This window comes from Schistocerca gregaria, chromosome 5 (genome assembly GCF_023897955.1).
Source record: "Schistocerca gregaria isolate iqSchGreg1 chromosome 5, iqSchGreg1.2, whole genome shotgun sequence".
Taxonomy (NCBI): Eukaryota; Metazoa; Arthropoda; class Insecta; order Orthoptera; family Acrididae; genus Schistocerca; species Schistocerca gregaria.
Window position 1 is genome coordinate 415,504,547 of NC_064924.1, and position 26,231 is coordinate 415,530,777.

A 26,231-nucleotide genomic window follows, 5' to 3' on the forward strand; every position below is an offset into this window, starting at 1 on the left:
ATTGTTAATAACAAATTTCATAAGTGAATATATATATTGTGAGGCTACAGTGAAGATCTCTACCTCTTTAAATAAATGTCTGCAGGATGATCACCAACAATTATTCTGATTACACGCTTTTGTGCAATGAACACTCTTTTACTCAATGATGACTTACCCCAGAATATGATGCCATTGAAAGAATAGAATGAAAATAGGCGTGATAAGGTAATTTACTGACATGTATATCGCCAAAATTTGCAATGACCCTAGTAGCATAAGTAGTTGAACTCAAACGTTTCAGCTAATCTTCAGTGTGTTCTTTCCACTTCAACCCCTCATCAATGCATTCACCTAGAAATTTTGAACATTCTACCTTAGCTACCGATTTCTGATCGAAGTCTATATTTATTAATGGTGTCATTCCATTTACTGTGTGGAACTGTATGTACTGCGTTCTGTCAAAGTTTAATGAGAGCCCTTTTGCAGAGAACCACTTAATGATTTTCTGAAAAACATCGTTTACACTTTCACCGGTTAATTCTTGTCTTTTCGGTGTGATAGCTATACTTGTATCATCGGCAAAAAAGTACCGGCTTTGTATCTTCGTGAATATAGAATGGCAAGTCATTAATATATATTAAGAACAGCAAAGGACCCAAGACCGAACCTTGCGGCAACCCAGTCTTGATTGTTCCCCAGTTAGAGAAAACACCAGTTTTTTGCATATTATCTGAACTGCTTATTTCAACTTTCTGCACTCTTCCAGTGAGGTATGATTTAAACCATTTGAGCGCTGTCCCATTCATACCACAGTACTTGAGCTTATCTAGAAGTGTTCCACGATTTACACAGTCAAAAGCCTTTGAGAGATCACCAAAAATCCCAACGGATGACTTCCGGTTACTCAGAGCATTTAATATTTCATTAGTGAAAGTATATATAGCATTTTCCGTTGAAAAACCTTTGTGGAAACTAAACTGACATTTTGTTAAAACTTTATTTTTACAAAGGTGTGAAGTTACTTTCAGTGGGGTGACTGAATGTCTGTGGAGGAATGGCGCCCAGTCTTCCTTAACCATAGAGATCAGAGAAAGTAATGGTGAGACACTGGTGTCTGGAGCCAAGTCCACCGTCTAACGTATCCCAGTGGTGTTCCGTTGGGTTCCGGTCGGACTCTCAGCAGGCCAGTCCGTTTCAGAAATGTTATTGTGTACAACCCACTGCCTCAGAAATGTTACTTTACGACAGGGTGCATTGTTATGCTGGTACCAACTATCATCGTTTCCGAATTGTTCCTCTACTGTACGCAATACACAATTCTTTAAAATGTGTTCATATTGTTCCATATTTAGCGTTTTCTTAACCTCAACAAGGGGACCACATCCTAGCCACGAAAAACACCCACATACTATAACACTACCTCCTCTGTACTTCACTGTTGGCACTACGCATGATGATAGGAAATGTTATCCAGGTATTCGCCAAACCCAAATGCTTCCATCGTATTGCCGCAGTATAGTGTGATTCACCACTGCAAAAAATGTGGTTCAAATGGCTCTAAGCACTATAGGACTCAACATCTGAGGTCATCAGTCCCCTAGACTTAGCCGTCCATCCCCGAGGCAGGATACGAACCTGCGACCGTAGCAGCAGCGCGGTTCCGGACTGAAGCGCCTACAACCGCTCGGCCTCAGCGGCCGGCTACACCACTGCCAATCACTCCGTGCCAGTCATTCATTGTACAGTGGCGTCACTCTTCACGCCTCCTCTAAAGACGCTTACCACTGACTGCAGAAATGTGTGGCTCTTGTGGAGGTGCTCGACATTTGTACCCTTTTCCTTCTAACTCCCTGCCTACAGTCTTTGTGCTACGTGGACTTCTGGTAGCACTTAGTAACTCACGAGTAGTTCCTTCTGCTGATATCATGCATTTTTTTTACAAACTCCCTCCTCAAAACACGACGGTCGTAACTCACTAGTGGTTCCTTCTGCTGATATCATGCATTTTTTTACAAACTCCCTCCTCAAAACACGACGGTCGCTGTACGTTCTTGGTCTATCCGTGGTTGTCCCGTCCCGTTTCCACTTCACAATCACTTCATCAGTAGTCGACTTGGGCAGCTTTAGCAGGCTTGAAATGTCCCTGATGGGTCTGTTAGTCAAGTGAAATCCAGTGAGTAGCCCATGTTTGAAGCCATTGAGCTCTTCTGGTCGATCAATCTCCTATTATTACTTCTCTACTGACAACACTATACTACCCGCCTCCTTTTATATTGGCGGGCACGCCACTGGTGACATCTAGTGGTCAATTCTTCGTTACGTATGGATGTCCGGATACTTCTGATCAAATAGTATATACTCCGCAAGTCAATGTACAGCGCATCTTGAAACGTAAATCTACATCTCCATCTTGTGAGGTAACCCTAAGTTTGGAAACCTCGATGTCACCTACCATTTGATTAATTACTCAATAATTAAAACTACGGTAGACTTAAACAAATCGACACTGAACTCAGCCTCATTTATGTGTAAAAGTTTGCTTAGAAAAAGCAACGGTTGAAAATGAAATGTTGTAAAAGAATGATGTAGCACAACATATGAAGGAGGTGCTACAGTCGGCGGCAGACAAAAGATACGGCGCCTAGATGCTAAAACCACGAGATAGGATAGATGCCAGGCAGCGTCGGTAGCAACAGGACACGGTAGAACACAGGCGAGATGTGTGGGTGAAAACGAGGAGAGCTGCGTCAGGCGTCGGAACAGGTGTCGGAAGGGTTCGACGTGAAGTGCTTTCAGTGAATGGTGTGAGGGAGATATAGCAATACTGAGATAGTTAACAGTTCTATAAATAATACTGGAGGACCGTGGCAGGAGTGACAATTGGATAAGAAAATTATTGAACAAGTTCTATTTTTACAAAGTGCTGAACGGATTGAATTGATGCGACGCAGTCCATGATAACGGCTGGTGCCAAAAACACAAATGTAGAATAATAGGTGATAAATCAAAAAGAAAGAATTGTAGGTCTCTTATTTCGTTGACCCACTGACATATGAAATTACTTCAAGAAAAGGCCGACGCATTCAAGCTGAGCTAACCCTTGTCTTAAAGGCAACTCAGAGCTCACTATAAGCATGTGTGGCAGAATACTTCTTCCAAAATAAAGATTCGGGAATTTCAGTGACGAGAGTTAATAGTTTGCATGCAGAAGATTCTTCAACATCATTTTTATAGCCGTCAGATAACACTGTGAGTTGTGTGTCTGCTAGAAAACTGCGTCAGCGTGTGAACCAATCAACAAAACATCATCGATATGGGTTTTCTCTTGATTACTGCACGACACAAAGCTTTACGCCTCGCCTGACCCCGTCAACACCGACATTGGACTGTTGATGGATGGAAACATGTTGCCTGGTCGAACAAGTCTGATTGTCAATGCTAGAGGGGGGTGTTACATGGTTGAATGCAGTGGGGACTAATTGTAGTGCTGTGGGCCTACATATACTCATGAGTATCTAAAGACACTACATTTCGATCAAATCAACTACTTTATTCTCTTATACCCACTAACAAATATACATATTCACACTAGACTTTCATTTTTTGTGCGCGACACATTCTCCCAGGAACAAATTTGAAATTGCTGCACTGCCCCAATTCCGAAGAAGATTACGATACGTTTCCCTTGATTCTAGCCTCCAAGCATCCAGGTGTCAGACAGTCAGATCAGCACCGAATGTTGTATTTCGACAGAGCATCAACCAAAATTCCGATTTAGTTCGTACTATGTGCTGCCGTCCGGCAGAACGGGCGTAAATGTTGATTAAAAGTAACACCAGACCTACGGAGCACAGGAAAAGCATAACTGTGAATAAGTAATACGTGTGATTCCAGTGAGGAAGTCGGTAGAGTGATAGATCGTCGTATCAACGCACCCCAAAGATGACATTTTTTTACTGTGTTATGCTTGAAAGTGTTATTTGCGGCTATTAATATTTCCGCACGTGTAATGCAATTGTTTCTTTGTTTTAGTTTTCCGATTGTCTATGTTTATTCTGTGAAATCACAAGTGAACAAGCTGTTTCATCGTGAGTGGTGTCTCGTTCTGTCCCACATGTCCGACAGAACACCACACCTATCTATACAAATGTGCTCTATAGGTTTGCTACTTTCAGCTAAAGAAGCGAAAGCAGACTGCCAGATGAAAATTGCTACAAACTCCATAAAGTCCCTTTAGACTTCAGGGAAATGTTCTTCCATATAACAGTTTCACGTGTGAACAGTTGATATAAATAGTTGTCAGCTGGGTTTGAACGTAGGACCTTAGGTTCGACGGTCTGACATGCTACCAAGTCACCCATGCGAGATCTAAAACGCTATCCTTCACTAATGCGGTTTTCTCTTCTCTTTAGTTCTGGTGTTATTTTTAATTACCGATTACGCATGTTCTGCTGTAAGACAGCACATAGCACGAACTAAATCGGTGTTTTTGTTGATACTCTATCTGACATCTGGAGGTTTGGATGAAAGCCAAACGCCGGAACAAATGACACCTGCTACACTCTCTGTTCACTAAGATCTGTCTGGAAATAACGGGCTCCTATAAAGGGGTAGATTCATCAACACGCCTCACAATACGTACCAAAAAATTTTGTCTTCACCAGTGGGTGCAACGATTAAACATTGTATTTTTTTTAGAATGTCCTTCAGTTTACCATACATACTACTTTTTTAATTTGTTACTTCAAGTTGATAGAAGGCTATATGCTTCAACTCGAATATTGTAGCATATTTTTATGAATTTTTGTGGAGTATAAAAGTACTGAAGTAGGAGTTAGCTAGTTTCTTCGGTTTTGTGTACCATCATTCTTCTACCGTTATCATGACAACAATGAATGTTTTTATGGTGTAGCGATGTGTTTGTGGTGTTACAGATGATTCCAAAAATTAAAGGAAGGCCGAGGAGAGAAAGTGCTGGCACATAATAATCTATTCTGTTTGAGGTAGGTGGGAAGCTTGACATTCCCATGCAATAGACTGGTTCCCATCCCGTCCCATAACTTTTACGAATGAAAAGACAAAAATGTTGATGTTTCATAGTATTAATTTATTTTGTTAGCTGTTTTCTTGCATCTCACTCTTTTTGTTTATTATCTTTTTCAAAGTTCGCCTCCAATGCTACATCCCCTTTGTTGACGATAGTTAGTTCGTGCCGCATAATGGCCTTCTAAGTCGCAGACCGGTTAACTAAATAAATTAATGCTGAAGTGCACACTCATTTATGTGCGTTTCATTTACAAATATGAAGTTGTTCTATGAAGCGGCGACAGAAGAATAAATTAACACCATAAAACTTGCCACCGCATCGGAATTATCCGTTTTTTACTGCAAATGTCACATTGCATGATGTCACGAAACCCTTTCGCATTATATCTTGGACATCGGCGCACTTCCTAAAAGGTCAGAAATTGTATGCCATTACCAGTCGTTCTTTGGCAGCAAAATTCTGGCACCACTGACATTCGGGTCTAAGTGTGTCATGCAGTGAAGGAATCTGACACGGATAATGGTAAAATGCCCGTAGCCTGGTGACATTCAGCTCTGCTGTCTCTTCGGTTCTCCTCAAGAGGGGGGAGCTGCGAGGCGGCGCTGGCTCTCGCCGCCTCGGTTCTTTCGTTTCCACAGCAACTTCATCAGTACAAAAACAGCTCCACACAGCACAATCAGTACAATGACATCCATGTACTCGCAACAGATACAAGCTGTAACTAAGGAAGAACAGGCACCTTACCTCTGTATTCCGCTATGTCTTATGAAGACTTATTGAAATACAATATCGGGAAAAGTCGCAGCACCAAAACTTAATTGATGTTCATTAACCACAATTCGAGACTACGTTTATCTTGAAAACATACTAAATCGATTGGTATTGCAAGATCACAGGTTAAAGAAAGCGCGAGATAAGCCATTGCTATTATGAAATGCTCGTTCATTAAAAACCGGGTGCAACCGCCAGATTGTTTAATGCAAGCACGCAAAAGAGCATGCATTGCGTTGTACAGATGCCGGATGTCAGTTTATTGGATGGAGTTCCATGCCTGTTGCGCTTGGTCGATCAATACAGGAACGGTTAATACTATTTATTTATGTGCTATAATTGTCTTTCGATGGTATCCCATATGTGCTCGATTGGAGACAGATCTGGTGATCGAGCAGGCCAGGCAACATTTCGACACCCTGTAGAGCGTGATGGGTTACAACAATGGTATGTGGGCGAGCGTTATCCTGTTGAAAAACACCACCTGCAATGCTGTTCACGAATCGCAGCGCAACAGGTCTAATCTAATCTCAGTGAGATGCTGATAAAGGCGTCTTTGCCGCCTTAAAGGCATTCTTGACTAACATCAACTCACCAAGCGCAAACTCAAAGGTAACTACCGCTCAGGACCATTACAACGTGTATTTAAAACAAATCTAATTTGCATCCTCTTAGTGGCGCTACAAGCCCCACTCTTATGCGACTGGCACGAAATCTGAATAGATATCATCTTCCAGATGTAAAAACATGCCAACCTAGTTTCCTGTACGTCGTACAACTTTTGGTGTTGCGATTTTTTTTCCGTCATGGTAGATAAAAACAATCGCATGGCTGAAAATTCTTATGCTTCATTCTCTTCTCCCTTCACACATTAGGAACTAACAGGCGTGTTGTAGCTCCTACTTTCCCTTAGGAGAAGTAATCATAAAATTATAATTATCACCACAGCAAGGTATAGCTGCATAATTAATTTTTTTTGTTTGTCTCCCGGTACATATCAGCAGTCCCGGTACACACTGAAATCCTCGCGCAGTAGTACCTTAACACGGCACTAGAGCCGCCAAAGCAAAATTCCTTAACCCTCTGGTAATGTGGAGTACCGTTCAGTAATTCATTTCGGCAGCAGCGGAAATGACCCACCTGAACCGGACCAGTCCGGTGAACTTCTTTTGCAGTCTCTATTAGCCTGACACACCTTTAACGTTTCAGCTGCTACTGAGAACAACTTACCGCACTACACTCCATCTCTCCATATGGTTGAGGTATTTGGCTTTGGCTGCTGTAGAGGCGTCCTGAGCTACTATGGCGCGAGGATTTCAGTGTGCACCATGAATGCACACATGTAGCTGCAAGCGAACCAAAAATTTAATTATGTGGTTGTATGTTGCTGAGGAGATAATTAAAACTTTATGAGTACTCCTCTTTGCAGGTAGTTCAGTTCTACTTTTCTGATACTTTAAGAGGAGATTGATGTCACCCGTCCGTCCTACTGCATGTGGGTTTTCGATTTATTTTCGTAGTTGTCAAACGTCTCCAGAATACTATGCCCTCTTTCTTCCCTTATTTGCTATAGTCGTGAGAGTCTTCCCACCCGTCCGAAAAATAGAATTTCGGCTGCTCGAATTGCACTGTGTCATTGTTCCACTTACACAGACACCCCTGAAATTAGTATGTTTTTGTAAAATTTTATTTGTATGTACTTGCTAGCTTCATTTTTCGGGTTCTGTTCCTGATTCGGTAAAAACGGAAACCTTATAGGATCACTTTGGTGAGCGTCTGTGTGTCTGTCCATCTGTTCAAAACCCTTAGTCTTAGAAATCGGTAGGCGTAGCAAGTTGAAATTTATACCACACACTAACTGCTGTCTTCCCTTGGAGTTAGAATAAACACTAGCTTATAAGTCAATGCATTCAAAAGATGCGGCCGTTTATGTACACTACTGGCCATTAAAATTGGTATACCAAGAAGATATGCAGATAATAAACGGGTATTCATTGTGAAACGTCCCCTTTGAAAAATTATACATGACTGTGCTTAAACTGACACACAATATTTTTAGCGCAACGCGATCTGACTTTCGCTAATCGCTACAAAGAATGGCCCTGACTAACATTAACCTATACGTTTCACAAATCACTTACCTCACAAAAATCTTGGGTATTCGAACTACTGCAATACAGCTAGCGCCACTACTGCCAGATAAATAAAAGATTCAAACTACGGAAGCCACTAACTGCTGAGAGGCATAGTTAGCAAATGAAAGATTTTAATAGAGAACAAACAATGTATTTACCTCAATAGTGCTCAAAAGTCATAATGTATATAGCAGTTCATGACATCCGGTCTTACAAATTTCAAAACTCAGCCATCTCTCTCCCCACATGCACCACTGCTGGCGGCTCACCTCCAACTGCGCAACGCTACGCGCCGTTAACAGCCAACTGCCCAACACTACAATGGCAGACAACAATGTAAACTAGCCACAGACTGCACACAGCACAGTCAGTGATTTTTCATACAGAGCGCTACGTGGCGTTACCAATGAGAAAACATAAACAGCCTACTTACAATTGGACAAATATATTATACTAGATGTGACATGTGATTACATTTTCACGCAATTTGGGTGCATAGATCCTGAGAAATCAGTACCCAGAACAACCACCTCTGGCCGTAATAACTTTCTTGATACGCCTGGGCATTGAGTCAAACAGAGCTTGGATGGCGTGTACAGATTCAGCTGCCCATGCAGCTTCAACACGATACCACAGTTCATCAAGAGTAGTGACTGGCGTATTGTGACTAGCCAGTTGCTCAGACACCATTGACCAGACGTTTTAAATTGGTGAGAGATCTGGAGAATGTGCTGGCCAGGGCAGCAGTCGAACATTTTCTGTATCCAGAACAGCCCGTACAGGACCTGCAGCATGCGGTCGTGCATTATCCTGCTGAAATGTAGGGTTTCGCAGGGATCGAATGAAGGATTGTGCCACGAGTCGTAACACATCTGAAACGTAACGTCCACTGTTCAAAGTGACATCAATGCGAACAAGAGGTGACCGAGACGTGTAACCAATGGCACCTCATACCATCACGCCAGGTGATACGCCAGTATGGCCATGACGAATACACGCTTCCAATGTGCGTTCACTGCGATGTCGCCAAACACGGATGCGAGCATCATGATGCTGTAAACAGAACCTGGATTTATCCGAAAAAATGACGTTTTGCCATTCGTGCACCCAGGTTCGTCGTTGAGTACATCATAGCAGGCGCACCTGTCTGTGATGCAGCGTCAAGGGTAACCGCAGCCATGGTCTCCGAGCCGACAGTCAATGCTGCTGCAAACGTCGTCGAACTGTTCGTGCAGATGGTTATTGTCTTGCAAACGTCCTCATCTGTTGACTCAGGGATCGAGACGTGGCTGCACGATCCGTTACAGCCACGCTGATAAGATGCCTGACATCTCGACTGCTAGTGATACGAGGCTGTTGGGATCCAGCACGGCGTTCCGTATTACCCTCCTGAACCCACCGATTCCGTATTCTGCCAACAGTCATTGGATCTCGACCAACGCGAGCAGCAATGTCGCGATACGATAAACCGCAATCGCGATAGGCTACAATCCGACCTTTATCAAAGTCTGAACGTGATGGTACGCATTTCTCCTCCTTACACGAGGCATCACAACAACGTTTCACCAGGCAACGCCGGTCAACTGCTGTTTGTGTATGAGAAATCGGTTAGAAACTTTCCTCAAGTTAGTACGTTGTAGGTGTCGCCACCGGTGCAAACCTTGTGGGAAGGCTCTGAAAAGCTAATCATTTGCATATCACAGCATTTTCTTCCTGTCGGTTAAATTTCGCGTCTGTGGCACGTCACCTTCGTGGTGTATGAGTTTTAATGGCCATTAGTGTAGTTTAAGTAGTAAGTCTAGGGACCGATGACCTCAGCAGTTTGGTCCCTTAGGAATTCACACACATTTGAACATTTTTGCTGTAATGAAACATTCGTAAAACTAAGACGTCAAGTGAGAAAGAACTAGTTAATAATTGATTAGTATGTGTAGAAAGAATTATCTCTTTGATATCGAATAGAATAATTTATTTCAGTCACATACCGGGCCCAGCCGTATTGAAGCGGTGCTATTAGCCAAATCTAATGTGAGCACTGCATTTGATACACGGACAAAATACGGACCGGGTGCTACTGTGTGTAAAGATTTTGAGAGAAATTGTCGGAAACCAGGAAGAGACCTCTCTCTTGCAGCTTCCGTGTTACAGAGATGCAAATTAAGTGAAAGGAGTGCGGTAACATAAACTGGAGCACCTAATGAGACGCGCCGCCTCCGGGGCGCTGTTCGTGACACTGGCCGTCGCGATTGCGCAACGTAAGAAGAGCAGGGGAGGGGGGAGGGGGGGGGGGCAAACCGCAGACTTCCGCTGTGGTAACTGTTCCTGCCACGGCTCCGTCTGGGCTCTCTTGTTTCAACCCTTTATCTGCCACTGGGTTCATAAGACGACTACGCGGAAACTACAAGGCTTCCAGAACAATGACGCATAACAGTGGACATGCTGTCGCGACCATACTTCATTTCCCACCACGTTAAACAGCCTGAGCAGGCTCTAGTGTTCACACTCAAACTCAACGAGTTGTTGAGCCCGTATGTAGACAAATCATCCGCTCCCTAATGTTGTCCTGAATCATTTCGCGCCTGCAGCTATGCAACCCAATGAAAAGATTTGCAAAGCAGGTTGCTGTCGCCCCTTCCCAAACAGTTCGTGTCAATGAACTCCACACTTTTATTGAAGTTTGCCGCGTCACAAACGGTGCCCATATTCTACGTGTAACGTGAGTCAAAAAATTGAAGAAACGCTCCGTCCACTGATGTGTGTCTGTTACCTGTATGTCTAATAGTATCTGCACGGCCATCTTCTGGAGCCGCGGAGGCACCTATGCGTAACCCCGTACATCTCACCCCTCCCCGCAATACGGGAAATATTTTTCCTGTTGTTGTTTCTGACTACGACATTCAGTAAAAGATAAATACTTTTGTGTACCACGGTGTGTACCGAATGTCTGTTTAAAATTTGTCCAGGCGCTCCATAGTTGCACTTACATTTCACCACGTTTCCTTCCCCACGTAGACAAGTAATGCTGCTACGGTTCTGTTAGTCTCGCGATAATTTTCTCCTGATACCAAGCGATACGCTATCTGATCAAAATAATCAGGAAATTCATATGTAATCTACCACCGGACGTCGCGAGAAGGGGACCCGCCAATATAAAAGGAGGCGGGGGTAGTCTGTTCTCAATGGAGGTGCAGTAACAGCATAAATGGTCGGTCAGGAGCGGTCATTGACTTCCAACGTGGACTAATCATTACATGTTACCTGAGTAACAAGTCCACACTTGAGAGACTTAAAAGCCAAAACCCTGAAGGCACTGAATATCTTAAAGTACCTTAGCAACAGGTCTTGGGGAGCGGACAGAGCGCGTCTGTTCCAGTTTTATAGGGCTGTCGTGCGTTCGCGGCTGGACTAGAGGTGCACGGTTTATGGATCGGAGAGGCCTTCATATCTGACGGCATTGACACTGTCCGCCATGAGGGGATTTGGCTGGCCACGGGTGGTTGTAGGACCAGAACCATACCCAGTCTCTTGCTGAGGACGGGGAACAGGCATTCACCATCCGGCGACAGCTCCTGATGGCGCGTGAGGCGTGTAAGTTCTTCGCAGCTCCGACTTTTCCCACATACTATACTGTTTCTCGTTCGCCTCTGAAACGCTTTTTCTCTAACCATCCACGAGCCACATTGCCGTTTGGGAGCCGGCCGCTGTGACCGAGCAGTTCTAGGACTTCAGTCCGGAACCGCGCTGCTGCTGCTGTTGGAGCATGGATGTGTGTGATGTCCTTAGGTTAGTTAGGTTGAAGTAGTTCTAAGTCTAGGGGACTGATGACCTCATATGTTAAGTCCCATAGTGCTTAGAGCTATTTGCACCATTTTGAGCCGTTTGAGATCCACATGCAGCGTGTGCTGGAGTCACTCGGTGTGGAGCTAGTACAACTCCAAATCCAGGCTTTTAACTGTCTGCCGGTCTGGTTACTGCAGAAGCCCAGCGTCATTTTAGATTTAGTGCAGTACGGGACAGATGGCACTCCTGGTTCTGTTTTTAATGCGATATTTTCTGACATTTTATATGAGCATCACAACTATATGGCTCTTTTCACGGGTAGGGCGAAACAGGGGGACTCGGTTGTTCTGTTGTTTTCCCGGGTCGTGTTCTCAAGGTCCGACTGCCTCAATATTTTCCTGCCTTCCGTGCAGAATTATATGCAGTCTTGCGGACAGTGGAACAGACGAGACGTTCTTCCAGTGCCAAATTTCTTGTCTGTTGCAGTACCTCAGCTCTATCTGTTCCTACACAGATTTCAGAAGGTGTTGGATATGTCTTTCTCTGACTTAAATTGGAACTAGCACTTGGGGAAAGCTGTAGAAATGGCTGCGACTGGAGGATGTGTAGGGTGTTATTAAAAGGAGGTTGTAATTTTACTGTAATAGACAGATTCGAGGAAGGTGACTCGTTCAGAGATTTGAGAGTGCGTGAAATATGATTGACTTGTGGGTGTGAGCCTATGCAAGTATGTGTTTGAATGGGCGTAATTTCTAATATATAGCGTAAGGCTAAAGATCTGAGAAGTTAGTGTATATTTTTCTTGTTAAGACTTCAATCAGCACATCATCTACTACTACTGTCTCTCATCGCCTATAACTCAGCGGACATATCGCGGAATGTATGATGTAGTCTCGGGACAGAATGCGTTGCAAAAACTAATGAATTATGTAGTTGCGAGCGGTGTGATGAAGTCGCAAACAGCGCTTGCATACGACGTTCCTTAGCCGAATGACTTTCAAAGTTGCATCATTGGCTCTTAATACATACATTTCTACGATCACCATCACGGTAATTGTCCGGAAAACACCACCTCATTCAGTGGTAATGTCGTACCTCGATTCGTAAAGCGGTTATAGGTTTTAACATGGATACTTGTGTGCACCTGCAGAACGATGAGCGGTTGTAAGAGTAACATACAGTAGTTGTTGGGATCGCGATTTTTTCTTTACATGTGCTCGATTACGTCTATGACACGGTGGTATGAGTCGCAAGAAGAATGTAAGATACATGCACACCCATCGTTGATTTTCGGTCAGTGTTATTTGGTGTCGTATGCATCCATTTATTGAGGAGGTAACATTATACTTAGTATTAGTGCTGAGAGTGTGATATGTTCGCATTTGAGCCTCAAGTTTATAAAGTATATCTGTTTGTGTAAAGGGGTGTCGTATGCATCCATTTATTGAGGAGGTAACATTATACTTAGTATTAGTGCTGAGAGTGTGATATATTCGCATTTGAGCCTCAAGTTTATAAAGTATATCTGTTTGTGTAAAGGAAATGCCTATGTGCTGTTGTAGGGAGGCTATGGATTTGACTTGGAGTACTGTGATAGCGAAGGAAAGAGTATATCGAGTGGTAAGGAAGGTACAGGTATTACCAGAGCCACAGCGTTGAACAGATTGTATTTCCAATACTTCTCTCATTGCCGAATACCGTTCAGTTGAGACCGCGATCGTAAAATTTAATTGTAAGTATAGTTATAGGAGATATATGTGAGGGCTTTTCTAGAATGTTTTTGTGTATGCAAAGTCTGTGGCGGTATTGATTCGCGTTCCCATGTTAATGGTAACAGTCTTCCGAATGCAGAGGCCTGTTGGAGAGTAGGAATGTATCATAGTTAACTTTAACATCTTCTAGACGACCGAATAGCGAACTAATACTTTGTATGTGCTGGACGGCTTTCGTGATCAGGTGTAACTTTGATAAGATGGTGTGTTTGCGGTGGAGCAGTATTCCCTCCAATTGTTCGGGAGACTGCTTCTGTACTTTTGGTGCCTTTATTTAGTTGAGGGAATATTGATTGTGGTGTGTTTCTCTGAGTGCCCTTCACTCTCCGAAACGTTTGCACCCAGCGTAGTCCAGACTACCCAGGATGCCATCCTCCAACTACGACTGGGGAAGGAGGTGTCTTTCTGCTGGGTGCCAGGGCACATCGGAATTGCGGGGAAGGAAAGGGAGGATCTAGCAGCCAAGGAGGCGTTTCATGATGATGAGATATTTCATTGTGCCAATTCCCTGCATGCTATAACGCCGCTGTTGAGCTCCAGAGTCTTGCGTCGGTGGGAGTATGAGTGGCTGGAAGTGACAGACAATAAGATTCGTATAGTGAAGCTCACAACACGACTGTGGTGTACTTCCTTCCAGCCATGCACACGGGAGGAGGTCTTCCTCGCCCGTCTTCGCAGAGGCCACTGCGCTATGACATATGGCTTCTTGCTCCGGCGAAAGGCGTCTCCAATGTGTGGTGTATGTGATGTACAGATCACTGTGCGCCACATGTTACTGGACTGAGTTTTATTTACCGTCCAGCGGACCGCGTCTGATTTATCGACGGATCTGTAGTCTATTTTAGATAACGTTCAAACGAATGTAGATACAGTTTTAAAGTTTTGTGAATTGTCCAGTTTATTTTCCAAGATTTTAGGTAGATGGTTTTAATGCGTTAACAGAGTGACTGGCTCACCTATATTTTACTTAAGAGGTCAAAAAAATGGTTCAAATGGCTCTGAGCACTATGGGAGTTAACATCTGAGGTCATCAGTCCCCTAGAACTACTTAAACCTAACTAACCTAAAGACATCACACACATGCATGCCCGAGGCAGGATTCGAACCTGCGACCGTAGCGGTCGCGGCGTTCCAGACTGTCGCGCCTAGAACCGCTCGGCTACAACGACGGGCTTAAGAAGTCAGCCAGTGACATTTCCCTGTGCCTTTTATCTAGATCTTTTGTCTGTTTACCTGTGTTTTAGCCTCCTGTATAGCATCTTTTATTCTTTCCCTTTGTCTTATCATGAATGATTTTATCCACATTCGTTTCTTTAAAGTGTGTAAGAGCACTGATAACCTCGCCGTTGAGAGCCCGTCAACACACACAAAAAAAAACACTCCATCAGGGACATTTCTACCGATCTAAAGCTACTCATGTCGACTATTAGTGACGTGATTGTGAAGGGGAAAGAACAACTACAGCTAAAGCAGCACCAAGCTGACGTCAGGGACCGTCCAGAATTGCGAAGGGTGTTTGTAAAAAATGGCATAAAAGCGGCGGAAGAAATCGTCGGATTCCCCAAGTGCTACCAGCAGCACAGATAGCATAATGACTGTGAGTAGGGAATTAGAAGGAATGGGTTACAATGGTGAAGAACGACGCCACTGAACGATACATGATTGGGAAGAATGATCTGGAGCGATGAATCATGGTGTACTCCGTTGCAATCCGATGGAAGGCCTTGTGTTTGGCGAATGCCTCGAGAAAGTTGCTTGCCGTCATGTGTCGTGCCAACCTTGAAGTGCAGAGGATGTGATGTTACGGTAATGGGATGATTTGCGTTGTTAGAATGTGGTGCCCTTATTGTGCTTAAGAAAACGAAAATGCGGAAGAATATCAACACATATTGCAGAATAGTGTACTGCGTACAGTAGAGGAACAGTTCGGAGACTATGTTTGTTTCTGTCAGCATGACAGTGTGTACAGTCACAAAGCGGCTGCGACGGACTTTGCTCTGTCGACAAAACCACTCCTGAAACGGCCTGGCCGGCGCTCAGTCTAGACCTGAAGCGAATTGAACACCTTTTTAATGACCTAGAACGTCAAGTCGGTGCTGACACCAGCGTCCAATACCACTACCTTATCTGCTTTCGGCTCTTAAGGAAGAATGTGCTACCTTTCCTCCAGAGACATTCAGACACCTCGCCGAAACTGTACCCACAGGAGTTCAAGATGTCGTAAAGGTGAATGGTGGACACGTCTCAAGGTATTCCAGAGCTATGTTGGAACACAGAAATAAAAACACATACTCACACACACGCTCTTTCTCCCCCCCCCCCCCCCCCCCTCTCTCTCTTTCTCTCTCTTTCTCTCTCTCTCTCTCTCTCTCTCTCTCTCTCTCTCTCTCTCTCTCTCTCTCCCTCTCCCTCTCTCTCTCTCCCTCCCTCTCTCTCTCGCATATAGACACAGTTTATATGTATATGTGCTTGACAGACATCGAGTATTGCATATACAGAGTGATCCAACTGTCCCAGACGACCAAACGATATGTTTAATGCAACTCGCAACCCTTCCCAATATCACGCGCAAGATTTTCATATTCTCTTGTTCGCTACACACTAACTGTTAGTGATATTGTACTTTACAGAAATACAAATTTGACCCACAGAAGATGACACATTGGTGTCGAAATATGTCTGGGTAAATATAAAAATAAACTAATTGTGTTTGCATAAGGCTGATTTCCAAAACCACCCAGTTTTTAAACTATTAGTAGTAAATTTCATGTAGTTGAATATTGTAGATATATACGTTTTTGCTGAAAGCCGCAGTTTTCTAATTACTGAAAAAAAGAAAAACCTTCAAAAGAGTTTTCCTTGAAAACCGTGGCCTCCAGCGAAAAAGTATCAAAGTACAAAATTTAACCACATTAAAAATTCCTACAAAAGAGGTCTCGTTCACTTTTTCTGTAAGACTAGCAGTTTGCACGTAGTGAGTGTAGAATATGAAAATCACTCTCTTGGTTTTTGAAGGTGTTGCGGGCTGCATAAAATCCATTGGTAGCACCAGCTGAATCATCCTGTGGTATTTTGTGAATTATTGATTGTTGATTTGTTTTGTGGATGTTGTTTCTCGAGCAGCGCGTAGAAGATGTGCAGCCCAGTACTTAGCTGTGCCCAGTACACAGTAGAGTGATTGTATGCGTGTGGTCTGCAGGCGTCGGCGGTGGTGTCGAAGCACGGGCGGCCGGTGTATGGGCCGCCGCCGCCCCCAGTGAAGGTGGTGCCGTACTACATACGGGAGCCGGAGCCCATCATCGAGATCATCGTCAAGGAGTCCAACACGACGCTGCCGCCGCCCCCCGCGCCGGAGCTGCCGCCCCTGCCGCCCACCAAGTCCAGCAAGGAGCCCGTGAGTAGCCTTCCCCACCTCACCTCGTCTCAACACACCTCACTCGTCCCACTCAAAACTCCTGTTTCCGACACCAGGTGCCAACTGGATATTTTTGTTGTGTCAGGCGTACTGATGTCGAGCATACTTTCCTGTCTGCAGTTTAAGGGTTTGATGCAAGAAGGGGACAGCTCCATTTCTTCCAGTTTGCGGCAAATTAAAAAAAAGCTTTAAAAATTCAGTTTTCACCAAACCGAAAAAACTGTCAACCTTGTTTTGGGCTATGGGGTATCTAATACGACTGACAATAATACACACAAATGCATGCAATAGAGTTTTGAATTTTGGAGCTGCTTCAGTTTTGCTCCAAAGTGAATGAAAAACTCTTTGTAGGACCATTTTCTTAATAATTAACCATATGTCAGTTTAAAAAACATTTATTAATAAAGAAATTACAACATTATTGGCACAATACATTAATACTACAGTTCCTACTTGGTCTTCTAGCTCCCCTTCAGTCACCTCAGGATAGTTTGAAGCATCCAGCCAAATACACATCTTGGGTATGCTTAGTCGTTAGGCCATTAAAAGCATTAATAATACGATGCCTTGCTTCAATGTCAAATTTAGTAAAACACTTGTATTTGCAGACCTGTAGTCTGGCGAGGCATGTTTTTTCCACTCGTGCTCTTGTACTTATTTCCATCAACCTTCCGCTGTTTTCTTATGTTCCGTTCCCGTTGTTCCTTGTGCGATCCGTTTTCCCTCGTCAGTGCTCCAACAACTCTCTGATTCTTGAATCTTCTTCTGAATCAGTAGAAGTCTCATCTCCACCAGGCTCGTAGTTTTCTGAAGAGTCGCAATTAAACGCTTCTTCCTCTTCTGTTTCACTCATATTGACAGAAACCGTCAAATCAAATGACGATGAAGTCACGAAACACATCATAAACCCGATAAAAAATATCCTTCACAGAGAACGCGTGATGTATACACTGGTCTGCTGACCAATACGTAACACAACCTCCTTCCTGCTATTGTTTGGGGAAAGAACGAGGCAGCTCCCGGAGCTGCCTCTGTTTTCGTGCAAACTCTGAGTACAGGCAGCTCCATCTGTTGGATTTCTCTGAAACTAGTGGGTGGAGCTGCCTCTTCCTTGCACCAAATGAAGAGGTTTTTTTTGTATGTAAAAGAATGTTCAACTCAATAGAGCCAAAAAGTTTAGCTGTCTCCTTCTAGAGCCAAACTCCTCATTTTCGTTTCCTGCTACCGAAGGAATCCTCAAAGACTATTGATAATGTAACATCTTTCTCAGAAGCCAACTATTTCGAGGAGTTAAAATTTCCACCGCTTTCCGTGGATAGCTATAGGCATCGGCTGGGTGATGTGTGGGGGAGGGGGTAAAAGAGGGTAGAATCCGCCTTTTGGAATGTAGGGTACACGTTTTTGATGATTCATTACAGAGCCCTCACGCATTTCTAAAAGTGTATGTCATTCTATTAAACTTCAGATTTAACACTACACTGCATAGCGGCATTTAGCATCACTACATAACTGCTCTTCGTTCAGTGTTTGCTTACAAATAAATTGTTTTTGGAAGGGGTCCACCTTGAAGAAAACAGTTTTTCCCTTTTCTTCTATTAGCCATAGATGTTCTGTTGAAGTTCCAGCATCATCAGTGGGCAAGAAAAATTGTGTTTTGCTCACCAATAAATTTAATAGTAAGTAGACGTGGACAGAAGAGCTTCAACCTCAAGATGATTATTTCTGCATTCTGCCTGGTATTTCCAAGTAAGCTCTACAATTAATTCCGAATCACCACAGAAAAATTACATCAAACTATTCTGTACATAAAATTCAACACAATCTGCCTTTCGCGTAATGTAATACCTAAATACAAAATTTGAGCCATCTTCCAAAGTTGTAAATACTTTCTCGCAAACTCGAATTTACATGCTACAGGTAGTAAGAGCACTGTTCGTGTTGTTTAACAGAAGGGGAAAAAAAGCCCACTGGTGATGCTGAAACTTCAGCAAAACATGTAAGGGTAAGAGAATAAATGAAAAAAAACTGTGTTTCATTCAAGGCAGATCCCTTGTTAGACTGTCGGGCTGTTTAAGGGTAACTGTACAGGAGTTTGGAGTTTCTCAAACTCTAGGAGGCAAAACGTAGGGCAACATGTAATCATAGAGTTGCTAATTCTACCGTCGAGTTTGCATGGTTGCATTATAATGTGACGAAATGTGGAGACAAGGCTCATATTTCTTCAGTTATAATCGGTTCAACGGACAATTTGAAGATGGTTTTGGGAGATTTTCAATACCGTATTCATGTCGTCGAATGTTAGCCATGGACTACTTTTCACCCAAACAATACAAAACATTTTGTTCCTGAAACATATTTTGTTCCGCTTCGATTATGACAGTCAGCATTAAAAAAAGAAAGCGTGAACATAATGCAAGAAATCCATTAACATGATCACATTGAAGAGCTGTAACTAAAAGAACACTTGCAAATGTTATTAAAGTTAAATAAGCGTTTCTAAAATCTTATTACATATTTCTTCACTCTGTGAATTTTCCATCAGTGGCATTCTAGATTATTTTTGTTGATACACAACAGGTTCCACAGTCTTTCCGAGTTTTGTTTCAGTTTGAGATGTTTTATTTTCAGTGTCAGCCTGACATTATTGGTATACGGATAAATATATATTTTGTTAATGTTTTCTAGTTCTGTTACCTAGCTAACTGAATAGGTCGAATTTAATGACACGAGGAAGTAATTTCAGATCGTTAAATGAGAAAGATGGCATTAGTAGTCTGAGATACAATAACATTTGCGTCCTTCTTATTAAATTTCATTCTTGAGAACAATTTGTTCTCAGACTCAGAGAATCAGTTATCTCGGTTTTAGAATGCTGCTCCTCTCCCCATTTTTGATAAATTTCTGTGTATACCCATGACAGCGGCATTACAGTAATCTCTGGTTTTGTAAATTAGAAAAATTCAATTAAGAAAGACTAACAAACTAATAATGACATTATAAAATGAAAAGATTAAAAGTAAAATATAAATGTTGCAGCGAAAAGAAAGTCGTAACAACAGAGGCTCATGCGTTGTTATTCTTGAAGTTGCTATGTCTACGATAACACGTGAAAGAACTTACTTATAGCCAAATAAAGGTCAGACTAAGACCAATAACCCCTCTAGTGATGAAATGGTGAGATCATACAATCGATGACATAAGAGAATTACATGAAATATGATAACAAATCAAACATGAGTACATATCAACTGCAGGTGTTTATAAAATGATACAAAAGCAACAATCGATAAAATATATGTCATCAGTTACTGCTTATGAGTAATGTTAAACGAATAACATAAAAATGATGTTCAAGAAAACTTCGAGAGCACACTTATAGCAACAATACAAGTCAGTATACGTTACCTGACAGTGTTGGTCAAATTCCCACGGATTGTATTCCCCACTTTCCACCTCAACTCCTGCCTGTTATCTGCACAGTTTCCGTACCTAACAGACCTCTATCTTTTTACCCACTCCCTCAACCCTATGGATCATACTATCTCCTCCGACAGTATTCTCACCCACTGCGGGTTCTTCAGATTTTAAGTGAAAGTGCAGCGTTTCAGTGTTTTTATCAGAAGAATTTCACCTCTCTGTGGCGTGTTTTTAAAACGCATATATTTTTATTGCTTGGCCGTCCGTCTTCGTTTTTTTTAATTTAAAATATAAAAACAGACCCAAATTTTGTTTCTCATTCCATATTTTTTAATTCGGTTGGCCGAAGAGTGGAATATTTTATTGCTGATGGCTCATCCTCCGCCCATAGGGGCGAGTGCGATAAAACATCATTAAAGGAAAAAACTGGCAAAATTCATGAAAAGTTATATAACATATTATATTCAACAACATTACATTAAGAGAAATGTTCGAAACGAAAAGTGTTTGTGCCATACACTGTTCCTTTGTATATTCAAATATATCGTCCTTAAGCGATTACCTTAGACAGAATGACTTAGAAAACAATATTATGAGGTAATTACTGCTTTGGTATCATATTTTTAACTTTTCCCTTTATTATGCTACTGTTCAGTTGCTAGTATTGCTTGTTTTGGTTTCCTTGTTTATGGAACTGAAGATGATCGTACTTTACTGTCAAAAGCGATCGTTGTATGAAGAAAAACTTTGGCTATCGTCTGGATAAACTGAAGCGAAAACAGAAACTAGTTGTGTCTAACTTGAGAACTATTTCTTTCTCAGTGAAGGTATTGTCATGTTCTTTCTTTCTACGGCACAACTATACAGCTTCTTGAAGCAGCAAATGGGCAGGAAATCAACCAATTTCTTAAGATATGAACTCTTTCGGCATTTGCCTTAATCGACTTAGGGAAAACAGGAAGAACGGTGGTACGGGCTTTGAAACTCGTTCTTTCCGAAAACGGGTCCAGCACGTTTACCGTTGCTTCATCTTGCACACCGGACCTCAGTCGACAAAATTTCAGAGGCTGTTCAGGGATGCTCTCGGTGTATTTTGGTACAAGGAACCTACAGGCTCTGGTGAGTCATTTCTAATTATTTACATCTGGTTTAATTTCTTATCCTGATGTATGTTTCCTTCAGTGGTGCACTGAAAATATCTGTACGGCAGTATGAATGTCGGCGGATGCACTGTGAGCCTTGTTTGGGAACAAACTTGAATCATTCAGTCACGGTTCTTCAGTGATACACACTTAACTCTTCGCTCTCGAGTCTGTGTTCAGTACTGCACGGTTCTGTCCAGGCTTTTGTTTTCCGACAGTGTTAGTTGTACCATGACAATAGTACACAGCAATATGCATAGGTTTACGGATGAATATTTCACCAGTATGAACCTCGTGCGTGGATTCACTGAACGCAATGAGAGGGCAGCACGACGTCGCTGGAGCAAAAACGACGCGAGTCTCCAGAACGTAATGCATTGCCTTGCAGTTTCTTTCACAGATGTCGCTGAAGTGGAAAGCAGTTGGAAGAATTTGGTGAAAAACGAAGCAACAAATGCCTTTCATTTAGACGACATTTGTGAAAGAAATAGCACCAGTAGTGTGGACAAAGTAATGTATTTCATTCTGGAGTTTCAAGTTGTTTTGCATAAAAATCGAGTTTCTCATTAAAGATTTTAGGATAACTGTCTTTTAATGCCCTATGATCCTTATGTTATGGATATTTCTAGAGATATTACCATTTTTAAACGGTTTCTAACCCGCCTTGATTTTTGTCGCTTACAGAGACATCTGTCACTAACGAAAAAAAATTTACATTCAAAAGTTACTTTTTTCCGGAATATCCGAACCCACAATAAAAATGGGGATTCCTATTAAGATTTCGAAGCTGGCTGGCCATCACGTCCCCTGGGGATGGGTCAGGGGTCCAGTTTGGTGTTGTTGTGGTGTCGTGTATTCTCCGCCCTGTGAATTTTCTGCCCTGTTAATTTTCCGCCCAGAAAAGGTCGAGGAAGGGGCCACTAATCCTCTGGGGACCCGAGATAGCATGCTCAAGCTGTACGGTACTAGCCATACTATATGTTGCATGTAACAATTTCCGAGTTATTAGTTCTGATATGTATATGTTTTAACGTAGAGGGTTCTTACTGATTAAAAGTTTAAAAAATGATTCTATTAATTTAGGCAGTAATTTGGTTTAGAGCACATACACAGTGACGTTGCCCAAGTGGAGCACAAAATAAGTAAACAAATAAATAAACAAGTAAATTGCGGTCAGGTTTTTGAAGGGCCATTTGTTGGCTGGTTCAATGCTGAAATTCGTTAAACTTACGTCAGAGAAGCACTCGACCCAAAGCATAAGAAATAAGGCGCAAAAATATTATAGTTCAAGAGCGCATTTGTAGATAATCAAAAATTTGACGAGTCTAACAAAAATTAAGAACCTATTAAGGAGGTGGTTCTTGATAAAACTGAAGGACTTAAAGAAAACGTAGAAAATCTTGCACGTAACTGTCGTGCAAAAGAAGACAGTGTATTAGTTGAAGAAAGAGCAAATGAGGAAGAATCCAATGAAAGAAGTAGTAATTTTTTTTCTGACATCTGTCAGTGATCTTTGACTGTGTTGGAAATGTATCAGTTGAATCGTCAAAATAGTAAGTGATAAAAAATTTAAAAACTAACATTACTCATTCGTTTTTGTTTAACAGACAATGAAATAAAAAGAAGCGTTAACTAACAGTTAACGTCTGACTCCTTCTATATCAGCCACAGCGTGAGAGGAGTTTTAGAACTTGGATGGCACATTCAACTAAAAATCACAGTTTGTACTATTCTTGTTGTAGTCTCTTTACCACAGGCAATTTGGTAATAATGCAAATGCAACTGGGTAGATATTAGTCTCATTTCTATTACTTTCAAAATATGCATGAATTGTATATATCTGCGAAAACTGTTTGCTACTGCACTTGAAGTACCATCCACAAAAAATTCTCGTTTACTTCCTAGAGCCTCTCTCCCTGCTCTTCCACAAATAACTGTTATCCTGTCTCCTGATTTATCGCCGATTAACAGGAAACTTCAACCATCATTCATAGTTATTAGCTCTGCTTTAATTACAATCTCTTCTCTTGTCCCTGGATCCCTCTCACTTCCCTGCGACTTTGCCTTTGCTTGTATAACGTCCTCTTCGTTGTTCACTGCTCTGGCATTTCTGTCAAAAAGTCGTACCCTCTATTATCCAAGCTACCTAGCACCTCTGAAATGATTTTAGAAATAGACGCATTTTCCTCTCGTGCCCTCTTCTTTGCCTGGTCCGGAGGCCTCTATACTTCCAACCTTGCGTCATCCGGAGCTCCACATTGATGCTCGTGCGAAAAGAGCACTGGAGTATCCTTGAGTTTAAGCTTTCCACGGCAGTGCTTCTCTTTCTCTTTTGAACAGCGCCAAATCACAGTCTCATCTTCCTTCGTTTTCTTCACTGTGTAAGAATAACCTTCAAAGTGGCAACTACGCTTACCACGAATTGTCGTTGAAACTTCCATATCACAACTACTGAGATGGTAATATCCAAGTAGCAAGATGTGAAGTCTACGAAAACTAGAGCTATACTAACAGGCAGATGGGACTGTGCGGGCGGAGTTCTGCCGTGTGCAGGGAACAGGTAGAGCAAGGTGGTTAGGACGGTCCGGCTGCAGGTAGGACGGGGCACAATGGACGCGGGTACGAGGCGGAGAGTTCGCAGATTCTAGTGGGGCGGAAAGTTCGCAGGGCGGAGAATTCATACATTCGTTGTTGGATGTCTCACTTTGAGATGAACGACTTTTATTACAATCTTCTTTAATCTAATTTGTAGCATTTTTATACATTTTGTAAGGTGTCAGGCAAATCCAACACCTTCCATGAAAACCCTGACACTATAAGCAAATCCAGTAGTATGTCACATAGCTCCGAATAAATCGTGACATTAAATTAACCAAAGTAATACGAGTAACGAGTGATCAAATGGAATACCACAGACTAACACAAGAATGCCTAAATGCATGTCGTACCTTCCCACTGTGAGACCAACGCAGTTCCGAGGGGAGAAACGAGGACAGAAGCCGAGAGCAGAACCGTGTTAAGCTAGAAGACCCTAAGATAAGGGACGGACTGGACACCCACGTCGCCAGCCTACCTCTAAGACTACCACCCGCACGTTTTAGCGTGAGACTTTTTCGCGTCTCTGTTACGTCAAGGACCCCCCAGCCCATGTTAAAAGCTAGAGCCCTCCAGAAAAACAGTATAGATCTTACGATAACACAAAACGGGCCACTACCAATCACAAGTTTTAGCGTGAGACTTTTTCGCGTCTCTGTTACTTTAGGACCACCCCCCAGCCCATGTTAAAAGATAGAGCCCTCCAGAAGAACAGTATAGATCTTACGAAAACGCTAAAAGGACCACATCAGCTGCAGGTTTTAGCGTGAGACTTTTTCGCGTCTCTGTTACGTTGCAAACTTTAAAAACATTGCCACACCACGAAAAGTATAACGTTTCTCATTGGATGGACAGAATTTTTGTAGGCGGAGCTTAAGGTTAACATTGAGACCCTGATTGGTCAGATGAAAACAGAGACAGATAGTTTTTTTAAACCAACTTCGGCAAATTGTAGTAAGGAGAAGTTAGGAGAGGAGAGTTGCTTCCGAGACGGCGAGGTGAGCGGAGCTGTGCTGCCCGCCGTCGCCTTGACGCTGCCTAAAAACCGACAAGGTAATGAACGCACGCGATGCCGCATAACAGCGCATAAAGCTTCACTCAGAACTGGAGGAGTCTCATCTGTTACACCTCCTTTTTGCGTAATACTAGTGTCGATCGTCAATTAAAACTCATGGTGTTCACATTTGCCACTTTAAGTAAACACTGAAACGTGATGATTTTTCTGTTATATAGATATTGAGAAGCCACATCATCCACTGTAATTTACGACAAGTTAGATAAGTAATTAAAGATAATTGAGGGTCACTGTAGACCATTTTGATAGTTTGCTCTTTTGTGAAACTTAATTTAAACCTAGATTATAGATGTGATATGGCATAGGTCATCCTTCGATCCATTGTAGAACTTGGAAACCCATTCAGGGAATATTCGTTCACATGTTTGTTGAACGCAGTTGGTTTTTCCCATCCTGTATTAAAACATCTCCTTGTATCAATAGTGCAATTTATAAACAATGTTTTGTGAGTGGAATAAAATTTCCAATGGTCAACTTAACTGCTTTTTCGACGTTATTTTACCAACTAACCAAAAATAGAAAAGCCTTGAACCCCTTCCACTAAATTTAGTTAGTATTAAGATTCTTTTACAGGGAATGCAGTGGAGCTGACGCTGAGATCATTAAGTGTTTGGTTATATCATCGCCAGTCTCACTGAACTCTTCTGAACTCTACATGTCATGTGTGGTCTGGCGTCTCCTTACCAGCAACAGGTCCCAGGTTCAAACTAGTTAACTCCCTAAAAAACACGCTCAGAGCGTCGTTGCGCGAAAGTGGTAGGGAGACACGATATAGAACAAACAGACACCACCATGAATGTTTAGAATTTCCAACAACGGTTTTAAATTCTCTCCCTGTCTATCTTACTCAGCCTGGAAACCAGTTTAATATCTTCTAATTCACGTAAGTGACAATCGGTATTCTGTTTTGTGAAACCATTCATTTTTTCTAATGCAATGTGAATTATTACATTTTTTAAATTTTTAACATCTTTCGGCTGAAGAGTGGTGAATTGCAACTTCTGATAGCCCACCACCCGCCCATATGCGTGACATGGATGAAGCAACAACAAAGGAAAGAAAGTGTTTGAGTTGCGAGACGCGCCCTGTGTAACCCGCCG

General features: G+C 42.4%; 1 protein-coding gene across 1 annotated transcript in view; it reads left to right on the forward strand.

Annotated features, from left to right (window-relative positions):
• Positions 1-26,231, forward strand: part of LOC126272397 (uncharacterized) — a 125,425-nt gene that overhangs the window by 48,194 nt on the left and 51,000 nt on the right. The window contains exon 2 of the mRNA XM_049975220.1: positions 16,687-16,881. Within this exon, the coding sequence (XP_049831177.1) occupies positions 16,687-16,881 (195 nt within the window). The remainder of the gene's footprint in view (positions 1-16,686; positions 16,882-26,231) is intronic.